This window comes from Epinephelus lanceolatus, chromosome 8 (assembly GCF_041903045.1).
Source record: "Epinephelus lanceolatus isolate andai-2023 chromosome 8, ASM4190304v1, whole genome shotgun sequence".
NCBI classification, from domain to species: Eukaryota; Metazoa; Chordata; class Actinopteri; order Perciformes; family Serranidae; genus Epinephelus; species Epinephelus lanceolatus.
The window spans coordinates 2,387,773-2,401,739 of NC_135741.1; the positions used below are offsets into that span (position 1 = coordinate 2,387,773).

General features: G+C 36.6%; 1 protein-coding gene across 1 annotated transcript; it reads right to left on the reverse strand.

Moving 5' to 3' along the window:
• Nucleotides 1-6,475: 6,475 nt before the first annotated feature.
• LOC117258543 (L-rhamnose-binding lectin SML-like) lies at nt 6,476-12,886 on the reverse strand. Its single transcript, XM_033629551.2, has 9 exons — nt 12,683-12,886; nt 11,944-11,970; nt 11,798-11,860; nt 10,930-11,065; nt 10,711-10,820; nt 8,198-8,242; nt 7,945-8,077; nt 7,115-7,218; nt 6,476-6,734 (listed from the first exon to the last, which is right to left on the reverse strand). Exons 1-9 carry the CDS (start codon nt 12,711-12,713, stop codon nt 6,724-6,726), a joined length of 660 nt encoding a protein of 219 aa, XP_033485442.1. The 5' UTR covers nt 12,714-12,886; the 3' UTR covers nt 6,476-6,723.
• Between the last annotated feature and the right edge of the window lie 1,081 nt (nt 12,887-13,967).

Genomic DNA, 13,967 nt, shown 5'->3' on the forward strand with positions numbered 1-13,967 from the left:
ATGACAATTTTTCAGCATGCTATACTATGACAATTTTTCAACATGCTATACTATGACAATTTTTCGACATACAATACTATGACAATTTTTCAGCATGCTATAGTATGACAATTTTTCAACGTGCTATACTATGACAATTTTTCGGCATGCTATACTACAACAATTTCGACATGCTATACTATGACAATTTTGTGACATACAATATTATGACAATTTTTCGACATACTATACTATGACAATTTTTCAACATGCTATACTACAACAATTTTGACATACTATACTATCACAATTTTTCAATATACTATACTATGACAATTTTCGACATGCTACACTATGACAATTTTTCGATATGCCTTACTATGACATATTTCTGACATGCTATACAATGACAATTTTTTAACATACAATACTATGACAATTTTTCAGCATGCTATACTATGACATATTTCTGACATGCTATACTATGACAATTTTTCAGCATGCTAAACTATGACAATTTTTCGACATGCTATACTCAGACATATTTTTGACATGCTACACTATGACAATTTTTCAACATACTATACTATGACAATTTTTCAGCATGCTATACTATGACAATTTTTTGATATACAATACTATGACAATTTTTCGACATGCTATACTATGACATTTTTGACATGCTACACTATGACAATTTTTTGACATGCTATACCATGACAACTTTTTGACATACAATACTATGACAATTTTTCGACATGCTACACTATGACAATTTTTCAACATACTATACTATGACAATTTTTGAGCATGCTATATTATGACAATTTTTCAACAAACTATACTGTGATAATTTTTCAACATACTATACTATGACAATTTTTCAACATATTATACTATGACAATTTTTCGACATGCTATACTATGACAATTTTTCAGCATTCTACAGTATGACAATTTTTCGACATACTATACTATGACATATTTTTGACATGCTATACTATGACAATTTGTCAGCATGCTACAGTATGACAATTTTTCGATATGCTATACTATGACATATTTTTGACATGCTATACTATGACAATTTTTTGACATACTGTACTGTGACAATATTTTGACATACATTACTATGACAATTTTTCGTCATGCTATACTATGACAATTTTTCAGCATGCTATACCATGACAATTTTTCGACATACTGTACTATGACAATTTTTCGACATGCTATACTATGACATATGTTTGACATGTTATACTATGACAATTTATCAGCATTTTACAGTATGACAATTTTTTGACATGCTATACTATGACAATTTTTCAGCATGCTATACCATGACAATTTTTCGACATGCTATACTATGACATATTTTTCAACATGCTATACTATGACAATTTTTCGACATACTATACTATGACATATTTTTGACATGCTATACTATGACAATTTATCAGCATTTTATAGTATGACAATTTTTTGACATGCTATACCATGACAATTTTTCGACATGCTATACTATGACATATTTTTCGACATGCTATACTATGACAATTTTTCGACATACTCTACTATGACATATTTTTGACATGCTATACTATGACAATTTTTTGACATACTGTACCATGACAATTTTTCAACATGCTATACTATGACAATTTTTCAACATACGATACTATGACAATTTTTCAACATACTATACTATGACATATTTTTCACATGCTATATTATGACAATTTTTCAACATACTATACTGTGATAATTTTTCGACATGCTACACTATGACAGTTTTTCGACATACTATACTATGACATATTTTTGACATGCTATACTATGACAATTTTTCAGCATGCTACAGTATGACAATTTTTCGATATGCTATACTATGACATATTTTTGACATGCTATACCATGACAATTTTTTGACATACTGTACTGTGACAATATTTTGACATACAATACTATGACAATTTTTCAACATGCTATACCATGACAATTTTTCAGCATGCTATACCATGACAATTTTTCGACATACTGTACTATGACAATTTTTCGACATGCTATACTATGACATATTTTTGACATGTTATACTATGACAATTTTTCAGCATTCTACAGTATGACAATTTTTCAGCATGCTGTACTATGACAATTTTTCGACATCCTATACTATGACAATTTTTCAGCATACTATACTATGACAATTTTTCAGCATGCTGTACTATGACAATTTTTCGACATGCTGTACTATGACAATTTTTCGACATGCTATACCATGACAATTTTTCGACATGCTATACTATGACATATTTTTGACATGCTATACTATGACAATTTTTCAGCATTCTACAGTGTGATGATTTTTCGACATGCTATACTATGACAATTTTTCAGCGTGCTGTACTATGACAATTTTTCGACATGCTATACCATGACAATTTTTCGACATGCTGTACTATGACGATTTTTCGACATACTATACTATGACATATTTTTGACATGCTATACTTTGACAATGTTTCGACATACTGTACTACGACAATTTTTCAGCATTCTACAGTATGACAATTTTTCGACATGCTATACTATGACATATTTGTGACAATTTTTTGACATACAATACTATGACAATTTTTCGACATGCTATACTATGACATATTTTTGACATGCTACACTATGACAATTTTTTGACATACTGCACTGTGTCAGTTTTTTGACATACAATACTATGACAATTTTTCGACATGCTATACTATGACAATTTTTCAGCATGCTACAGTATGACAATTTTTCGACATACTATACTATGACATATTTTTGACATGCTATACTGTGACAATTTTTTGATATATTGTACTGTGACAATATTTTGACATACAATACTATGACAATTTTTCGACATTCTATACTACGACAATTTTTTGACATACAATACTATTACAATTTTTTAGCATGCTGTACTATGACAATTTTTTGACAAACAATACTATGACAATTTTTTAGCATGCTATACCATGACAATTTCTCGACATACTAAATTATGACAATTTCGACATACTATACTATGACAATTTTTCGGCATGCTATACTATGACATATTTTTGACATACTGTACTGTGACAATATTTTGATATACAATACTATGACAATTTTTCGACATGCTATACTCTATGCTCTGCTATAATTTTCAATTTCAATTTTATTTATAAAGCCCAATATCACAAATCACAATTTGCCTCACAGGGCTTTACAGCATACGACATCCCTCTGTCCTTAAGACCCTCACAGCAGATAAGGAAAAACTCCCCCAAAAAAAACCCTTTAACGGGGAAAAAAACGGTAGAAACCTCAGGAAGAGCAACTGAGGAGGGATCCCTCTTCCAGGACGGACAGACGTGCAATAGATGTCGTACAGAACAGATCAGCATAATAAATTAACAGTAATCCATATGACACAATGAGACAGAGAGAGACAGAGAGAGAGAGAGAGACAGAGAGAGAGATGCAGGTAATGACAGTAGCTTACAACAACATTAATGAAAGTAATAATATTATAGTTATAGTTCTGGCTACTGTGGTACAATATGTTGAAAGTATGTATTAATATCTGACAGTATACTTGTGTGACAATAGTCATATGTGTATAATAACAGTAGAAGTATGACTAATGACTAATGATGGCAGCAGCAGCAGGAGGCATCTGGCAGGACCACGGCAGCAGCACAACCACACACGTCACGCTGTCCAGGCACCGCTGTGATATGAGTTAATCTGAGAGACAGTGGAGCACAAAGGCTCCGGAGAAGAAGCCGAGTTAGTGACATCCAGAATGGCCGAGTTAGCAAGATGCAGTAATAGGATGAGAGAGAGAGAGAGAGAGAGAGAGAGAGAGAGAGAGAGAGAGAGAGAGAGAGAGGGAGAGAGAGGGAGCCCGGTGTATTATAGGGGGTCCTCCGGCAGACTAGGCCTAAGTCAGCCTAACTAGGGGCTGGTACAGGGCAAGCCTGAGCCAGCCCTAACTATAAGCTTTATCAAAGAGGAAAGTCTTAAGTCTAGTCTTAAATGTGGAGACGGTGTCTGCCTCCCGGACCGTAACAGGAAGATGATTCCACAGGAGAGGAGCCTGATAGCTGAAGGCTCTGGCTCCTGATCTACTTTTGGAGACTTTAGGGACCACGAGTAACCCTGCGTTCTCAGAGCGCAGTGTTCTGGTGGGATAATATGGCACTATGAGCTCACTAAGATATGACGGAGCTTGACCATTTATAGTTTCATAAGTTAACAGTAGGATTTTAAATTCAATTCTGGATTTTACAGGGAGCCAGTGCAGCAAAGCTAAAACAGGAGAAATATGATCTCGTTTCTTAGTTCCTGTTAGTACACGTGCTGCTGCATTCTGAATTAGCTGGAGAGTTTTTCAGGACTTACTAGAGCTACCTGATAATAGGGAATTACAGTAATCCAGCCTTGAGGTAACAAAAGCATGGACCAATTTTTCTGCATCTTTTCGGGTCAGGATAGGCCTAATTTTTGCAATATTACGCAGATGAAAAAATGCAGTCCATGAGGTTTGTTTTAAAGCATACTATACTCCGACAATTTCGACATATTATACTATGACAATTTTTTGACATGCTATATTAGGACAGTCTTTTTTGACAAACCATACTATGACAATTTTTCGACATACTATACTAGGGTGGTCTTTTTCGACATACTACACTATTTCAACATACTATACTATGACATACTATTTTTTGACATACTATGGCAATTCTTTGACATTCTATACATTTATACTTTTTTGACATACTGTACTCTACTGCAAATTTTTAGATATGCTATACTATGACAATTCATGAATTGTTTTATATATTCCATACTATGGCGATTTTTTTGAATTTTTTTTGACGTTCCATACAAATTTTTGACATACTATACTACGACATTTATTTTGACATGTTATGACAAATTTTAGGACATACTATATGTAGACAGTTTTTTGAGTCATGACAAGTTTTCGACATACTATACTACGACAATTTCGACATGTTATACTATGACAATTTTTTTTAAAATTCTGTACTATGACAACTTTTTGACACACTATGTCATGACAATTTTACGAAAGTTGTTTGACATTCTATACTATTATAGTATAGATAGTATACATTCTATACTATCATAGTATAGAATGTAAAAAAAAAATCATAAAATTCTCATGCTTTAGTGTGTCAAAAAGTTGTCACAGTATTATTATGACATACTATAGTAGGCCAGTTGTTTTGACATGTTATGGCATTTTTTCAACATACTATACTATTATAATTTTTGGACATCCTATACTAGGACAGTGTTTTCACTTATTATGACAATTACTTATTTACATATTTATATCTTTTTGACATACTATAGTATGACAATTTTTTTTACTTACTATACTATGGCGGTTTATGACATAGTATACCAAAAAAAATTTCTGACAATTTTTTGACATACTAAACTATTACAAATTTTGACATACTATACATTGACCATTTTTGACATACTATGACAATTTTAGACATGTTATACTATGACAATTTTATGATAATTTTATTGACATACTATACTATGACAGTTTCATGACATACTTTAATATGACTTTGACTCATTTAGGACATAGTACCAACACTTATGTTTTTTTTTTAGTATTACTATAGCTATAAGCAGATTCCATGGTTTAATCATTTAGTCATAGTCTGCATTCCACTCCCCTGCTCTCCCTGTGTTTTTACACTCAACCTGCCAGCCACTCCCACCTGATCCCCCCCATTCCACTCACCTGGCTTTCCAGCACTTCTTATCTGCCTGATCTCCTGTTTCCAACCCTGCCAGCCTCTGACCTGTCTGCATCATCTGTTTCCCGGTACACTCACCAGCCATCTGTCCCTGACCACGAGTTCTGCCTCAGCGTCTCTGGTTTCCGTCTGCCTGTGGCTGTGTGGTGTTTTTCTGCCATGACGTTTCAGCATGAGTGTTCCCACTTGCTTATCAGTTATCTGCTGTGAGACACCACACACTGCCTTGTGTGTGTGTGTGTGTGTGTGTGTCTTCCACTAACCAACCTGTCAGCTCCTCGATCGCCTGGCCGCTACTTTTGCTGCTCATCCCTCATCGGCTCTGCTGCTTTGCTGGACTGCTCTTCTGGTTCTGGACCCCTCCCTTTCTCAACCGTGCTATCAGTAAGCCGCTCTTTGTTACCTCTCCCTGCTAGCAGACTGAATTGTTCGGGTCCAAGGACGCACTTCTTTGTTTCCCTTTGGAGTTCTGCCCAGTCCATTCCCTGGCTCCTGAACCCAGAGACTGTGTGGGCTCTGAGCCCAAAGAATGAACTGTCAGCTCATGCTCCTGTTACCTTGTGTATATATAGAGCTCATTACCAACTGTCACAGAGTGCTGTATTTGGGTTCAATCACATTTGTTACACATATAATACTAAACCACATGAAAATATACCATATTTATATTTTAATGCATATTAATTTATTCATTTTACAATTTCCATCACAAAGTGATTCAGAGTGCATTACATAAGGTGAAAAAATGCATCACAACAATAATATATGAAACAAAATCAATACAGTTCAACCCAATTAAATGAAACTTGATTAGTTTAACTGCACTTGAGACATTTTGTTGATTGGGTGTTAATCTTCCTCATCAAGAAAACATTGTGATATTACTGTGATTCCAATATGTTCAGACAGGATCTGCAAAATATCAGATAACATTCATGTTAGAATGATAATTTAAGTGGATTTAGAAAACATCTCACTAATATTACTTCCTTATAAACTGTTTAATAATTGTTACCCATCTGCTAAAATTGTTGTTCCCCTTTAAATACAAATGTGGCCTCACTAAATGACTGGATGCTTTTGAATTCACAGATTCAAACCCAAAATGTAAGACTGCCTTTTCTTCTCTTTCTTTTATTTTATTTTATTTTTTTGCAGCACAGTAGTTTGCTTACAACATTATGTAAAACATTTTCTGTATTACTGTTTCTTTTTTTAACCATTATCTTCTTAGTACCACAGAGTAGCCTCAGCATAGTGAAACAGCCCAACAGGGCCTTTGAGGTACGTACATTGACAGATGTAAGCCACCTCCAGGTACTTGTAAGTGCCGACACAGGGGTCTCCAAACACTGAGTTGCTCGCTCTGATAATACAACTGTTTTTCCCATTACAGCTGTGGATGCAGAACAATGTGGGTGAATACAGGCTTAAATGATGTGGGCTGAGGTTTATGAAATCTGGGCAATGGTGGAAGGTAACTAAGTACATTTACTGAAGTACTGTTCTTGTTCAGATTTGAGGTACTTGTACTTTACTTGAGTATTTTCTTTTCACTCAGCTTTCTACTTCTGAATATCTCAGAGGGAAATAATGTGTTTTTTTTACTTCTTTTTTTAAATTTTCAGCTACATTTATCTTACAGCTTTAGTTATTTTACAAATTAAGATTTTTTCATATAAAACATGAATAGTTTGTAAAATATGTTTTGATATAAATTAACTTACCCAACAGTTTATGCATGTGGAACTGAACAATCAGTCAATTTATCAGTCGACTGAAAACAGTTAACTAACTGTGATAAATTAAACTTTTCATTTTTTCTTGGTTCCAGATTTTTTTTCTGCATTTAAGTACATTTTTCTGATAAATCTTATTTTTACTCAAGTAACATTTTCAGTGGAGGACTTTTACTTGTAACTATATTTTTACCATGTGATATTAGTACTTTCACTTAAGTAAAGGATCAGAATACTTCTTTCACCACTGTATGTGGATGGTAATTGCATCATAAATCAGTGCAGCTGTTGTCAGGTTGTAAGTCGTAAGTTAATGAGAACCATGATTTTGATTTCCACAATCTTCAACCTGGAGTCCAAATCAACAACGAATGAAGCTGTACCTTTCAGCCACTTTTCTAGTTGGACTTGAGCAGTCGATCCGTTGGAGCTGAGAGGCAGGTCGTTGGTGGGAGCATGTTGTTTGGTCACGGCGTCCATAATCAGTACCATACACAAATATGACCTGACCTACATCTGAGAAAAATAGGACAACGAGTTGGAAGAATTCAAGGGGAAGGAGAAAATATGAGCAGATACACATTTAACTGAGTGTTAAAATACAGTGAAAATATAATTATACAAAATTAATCTTACCACAATGTAGGATTGCCGAAGTGTGCTCACATATAACAAGGTGAACTGCCGAAATAACATAATCTGATTAGACATAATACGAACAAACCACAAACATGTTACATTTGTCGTGTTTCATTTGTGTACTATCAGTGTTTCTAAAATGATGTAGTATATAAGGCAAGATGCTTGCCAAGCTGCAGAACACTGAGACATAAAAACATCAAACACAGCTGTGTTTTAGCAAGTCTTTTCTCTGTTTCTGGATGCCTCTTAGGCTCCATACATGGGGGTTTAAGAGCGATATGTTGGCGGGGATAGTGTTGGGAAAAGCTGTTGTTTTTTAACAAGACATTGCTGCTTTTCCAGCGGGGATTGTGCCCCCAAAACTGGGTATTTTAAGCCAAACAGGATCTTTTCCTAACCATAACCAAGTGTTTTTCTATCTAAATTTACCCAAACATAAATCACAGCATTGTTGAAACATAAAGTTTCAACGTATCTACAACATAATAAATGTAACATATCCTTGGTTTGCAGATATGTACAATGCCAACATATATTCTGGCGATTGGGTTGGAGTGGCACCTCAGCATTTATCTTTACGTCTTTATGTAGTGGTTGGTGCCACAGCCACATAGACATAGACATAGTGACGATTTACAGGGATATTTCACCAACTGCTTGGTGAACTGTTGTAGTTTGTGAGCGAAACACTAACGATAATCAACCTATTTAAAGAACAATGAATCACTTAATGGGTATAAATGCATAACACATTAAAACAGGACTCTTGTGGAGCTCAGAATGTTGACTGTACTGATATTGGTCTTCACACTTCAGATAATGAGTAACATTAACTGTAAAATAAGAACCAAAGTATATCAGTATACAATTCTTTGAAGCATATCTATAACAGTATAATAGAATTCCTGAAATCCAGTTATGGCTATTGGTTTTGGTGCGCCACCCCAAGATTGAAAGCGGCTTCATCTGGCCACACCTGTGAGAAATCTCTGTTGATAGCGTCCTCCATTTTGAACTCTCAAAGGTTAATGCTGTCAAGACAGTTTGCTGCTGTACTGTACAAATTTGTGTGTTAAAGCTCATCTAAGGCCCCAGTCACACAGAAAGCCTTTCAGCAGCTGGAGGCAGCTTTTCTGGTCATCACAACAACAACTTTATAGTTGGTAAACAATGAAGGAGAAATTAGTGGTGCTCAGTCGCTCTGCAGGACCAATGGACTCCCTGTAGTTAGTATTCATATCTGCTATGCTAGGCTCAGTGATAGACAGCAGGTTGTCAAACTGCCCCTGAGTCGTCCTAAAATCTGCCTGTAAACGTCCATGATGGAGGAGAAGCTCCTGGACCAACTGGTGGTACTCCCCATGATCCAGCCTCTTTTTTAGGGTCTCATGTACCCACACAGATCTCTGTTTATCTGCTGACAGCCTCTCACCCTCAACCAGAGCTACAGACAGCACCCTCTGCCTCAACATGGCAGCAACTACACACTGATTACTGCAGGATAAATTAAAAAAGAGAATTGTTACACAGAAAGGTTAGGTTAAGGAGGTGATGGGGTGGTTGCCTGGCAACAATAAAAAGGCCCAGGAAGTGTTTTTTACTAGTGGCATCAAATATTTTCTGTGCGATCGCGGGCTCAGGCAACATTTCATTGGTTGTTTATCATGTTCTCCCTTGGCACTTGCCCTCGGGGAATCCCCGCTGCCATCATAAGTGCCGTTTCATTTTTCTGAAACATGAAAGTGATATCAACAATGATGGGAGTGAGTCAACAATGATGCTCACTCCAGAGATGTGTATCACCCACGATTAGGGCTGCAACTAACGATTATTTTCATTGTAAACTGTCGATTATTCCTTTGATTAGTCGACCGATCATTTTATCAAAAAATGTGTTAAAATGTTAAAAAATGTCGGTCTGTCTCTCCCAAACCCCAAAATTATGTCATCTAATGTCTTGTTTCATACTCAGGCCAAAGGGATTTAGTTCATCGTCATGGGAGAGTGTGTAAAGCTGCCAATATAGTATAGATAACAGAGTATTTTGGGGTACTTTTACAGTACTTTTCTATGAGAAATGAATCAAACCGATTAGTCAACTACTAAAATAGTCACAGATTATTTTAATAGTCGATTAGTCATCGATTAGTCGACTAATCGTGCCAGCCCTACCCACGATGCATTGCAGGTATGCAACTGATGCAAGAACATACCTCCATGGTCCTGCTGGCAGCATAGTACATAAAACTCAGGTTGCTTACCATCAAAGATGGAGAAGATGAATTAATTACAAAATAAATACAAATAAATTCACTGTCTGACATGTTGGTCAATGGTCCAAATCTGTGTCAAAGTTCACCAAAGTTTTTACTCAATGCAAAACATTTGCACAGATTTACTCTCCATGTTGAAAACAGATTGGTGGACTGATTTTGCTGTTTTAAATTCTGGCTAAGTGAACGTTTAGACCACCTCATATTAGTCACACACAGTAATGACTGACTGACCTGCAGGGAAGCAGGTGTAGTTGGTCTCCAAATATTTAAAGATGCCTCTGCAGGGATCAGAAGTCCGGACGATTTTTGTGTTCAGTTCACACACTTTCTTTCCATCGCACCTACATTAAAAAAAAACAAAACAAAAAAACAGACAGTACAAAACAGGAATACTGTGAGTTATATACAGTTGGAACTCTGACTAATATCTGAGACGTTTGGGGTGTGTACCTTTTCTTGAGGACGTCCACGACGCCCTGCTGAGAGCACTTTGTGTTGGAAAGCTGTTGTGGAGGTTTTCCTTCGCTGCAGGTCTCAGTGTCTGTACGTCCATACAGAGCTGCCTGCACACTGATCACTCCGGCGTCTGTCACAGACAGAGTCACAGTATTTATCATTCAGGTGAACTGTACAAACTAACTGACGCAATCTGTCATTAATAGATTTATTTCAATCTGCTTGTTTCAATCACATTATTACATTTATTTGTAATGGGAAGATGGATTATTGCAGCTGCAACAGAAATATTTATTTAAGTGATGGAACAAGAATTAAAATCCTTCAGTGAAGGTACAACAGCACACTGAAATATCCACTACAAGAAAAAGTACTGCGTTCAAAACCTCACTCAAGTCAAAGCATGTGTTAGCAAAACATAGTTCAGGTACTTTAAATGAAACTATGTATGTTGCAGTAAAATGTTTTCCTTTGCCATCTGATGTTTTTGGATTATTATTCCTGCTGCATTAATGTGTTATTTTTACCCTCAGAGATGCATCATATTCTATAAGATCATCATATGTTTGTAGCGTGGCTGTCCTGAAAACAGCCTGTTTTCAGCTTTGTGATGAGTTTTCCAGCTGATCCAAGAGGGTTTTTAAAGAGTTTATTTTGCTCTCAACACATAAAGGAACACTTCATCCTTCAGTTTATCACATACATTCATTCTGGACAGGAAGAGGATTAAATTTGAAATTAACTGAAGCTGTGGTGCAGTAAATGCTCCTCTAAGGTGGAGAGGAGGAGTGTGAAGTAACATAAAATGACATAAAATATTCAGTAAAATTCACATTGTGAAAACTTTGGTGTTGATTTTTACCACAACTGAGGCGTTGAACACTGAAGCCGTCATCACAGGTGATAACACTCTCTGTGGAAACACCTGAAGAGACAGATATGAAGGTGTGTGTTGGGGGCATGTATGTAGAAAATGTGTAAACATTGTACATCCCCGCAGATATTTACCTGCTGTCAGGAAGGTCGCTGCCAAGACTGAAAAAGACACATCACTGTCAAACTGTGTGTTAGACTGTTTTTTTCCCTCTATGTAAATCCAACCAGTGTCCTGTGAAATATGTCAACAGTGAATTTCCTTCGGGATCAATAAAGTATTTATCTATCTATCTAACAGTCTGAAACATTTTAATCTCTGAAGCAATGTGTCATGAGAGGCAACAGGGGAAGGACCTGTATGCAGACAGGAAGACTTCAGAGATCCATTGATCAAATAAGCTTACAGGGAGGCAGACAGCTGCAGGTTAACATGGCCGGAGAGCAGTGGCATGAAGCAACATAGAAACTATGACAATATGACGGGGTTCCCCAGAGGATGAATCCTCCTGACTTTGGTGATTCTCTGACTTTTCATCTAGCGCCATCACCAGGTCCAAATTGTTTCATCAGTGCTTTGATTTATGATTTAATACCTGCAGAACTAATGACATTCCCGTCACCCTCAGCTGTACTTTGTGCTCAGAGCGATTTAACAAATGCTAAACTACGGTGGTGACTATGGTAAACATTATACCTGCAAAGCATCAGCATGTTATATTTGTCACTGATAGATTTCATACTGTGTGTAACAATCAGATTTAATGAAAGTACTCATCCTCTTCAACAAGAAAGACAAAATCTCATCTAATCTAGATTCAAAGATGCAAACAAAACAGTCATTGTTCCAGTAGTGAGACTGCGCTGTACTCACGCAGTGTGCAGCTGAGGCTGAAGCAGAGCATGGTGTTGGTGGCAGGACGTAGTCGGTCTGATGGAGGTTTGAACAGACACACCTGACTGTATTTATTCTGTTGGATCAAGAACTGTGTTTGTTTTAGAGGAGAAAGAGTTTGACCTCCTGTCACGTCCAACACATTTAAATGCAAGCACACCAGTATTACTTACTTACAGGGTGTAGCAGACTGTGATCAAGATAAAGGAAACTTTACTGAGCTGACATGAAGTGTGTTTCCAAAGTACATTGCTCACTGAGGACCACTCCCTCTGTTCAGACACATTTCCTCAGTCTGACACTATTAAAAGCTTCATGGCTCTGTATAATCACCAGCTTCCTTAAAGGGTGGCTCCATTATTTTCTTATGTTTTTATTTCCCAGTGTGACTAAAAGGTGGCTCTCTTTTAACCTGGCTAGATCGCCATTGTAAGTTCTGCTGCTGCTCCTAACGCAGTCAGGACCAGTTTGGTTCCAAACTTTCAACTTTAAATTGTCTAAAAAGCTTCTTTCACAGCTCCTTTGACTTACATCTTGCTGAGCTGTAACGTTACATAAATGCCACTGACCGAAGCCCTGCGATTACAGTAGCACTTACTGTGTGTATCACGTTGAGTTTTGTTTTGCTTTTTGGTACGAGAACTGACAGTGTATCAATGAAGCAGAAAATCTGAGCAAGATTATTGTTGTTTTTGCTCTGAGAGGAGAAAATGGTAGAAACACAAAGAGGTCAGATAATCCATTGTAATTCCAAACAATGAGACAGTGAGTAACTGAAATGCTACAGATTAGATTGTGAAGTGATAATATTTGTGGTTGATCTCATTTGGGATATGCACACATTTCCCACCTAACAAAATAACGCTATAACACCAGAAATAAAATGATCACAACACTAAGATATCTGAAAAACTGGAGAAATGAAACTTTGGTCCGTCTCAACCTTCCATCAGCAGAGTGATCACACTAACAATGATAGCACTGTCAAGCTCATATTGTGATGCAGTTCATTTCATTTCCACTGGGTGTCCACACCTTACATGCTCACAGAAGGGTGTGTCTGTGACAACCAATTCAATTCAATTTTATTTATAAAGCCCAATATCACAAATCACAATTTGCCTCACAGGGCTTTACAGCATACGACATCCCTCTGTCCTTAAGACCCTCACAGCGGATAAGGAAAAACTCCCCAAAAAAAACCCCTTTAACGGGGGAAAAAAAAAACGGTAGAAACCTCAGGAAGAGCAACTGAGGAGGGATC

What these genes read in the sequence shown, in the direction of transcription:
- LOC117258543 (XM_033629551.2), bottom strand. Translation starts at nt 12,713, where the DNA reads ATGCTCTGCTTCAGCCTCAGCTGCACACTGC. An exon ending in CAGCCTCAGCTGCACACTGC is followed by an intron (nt 11,971 to 12,682) that starts GTGAGTACAGCG and finishes TGTCTTTTTCAG; the next exon opens with TCTTGGCAGCGACCTTCCTG. An exon ending in GTGGACGTCCTCAAGAAAAG is followed by an intron (nt 10,821 to 10,929) that starts GTACACACCCCA and finishes TTTTTAATGTAG; the next exon opens with GTGCGATGGAAAGAAAGTGT.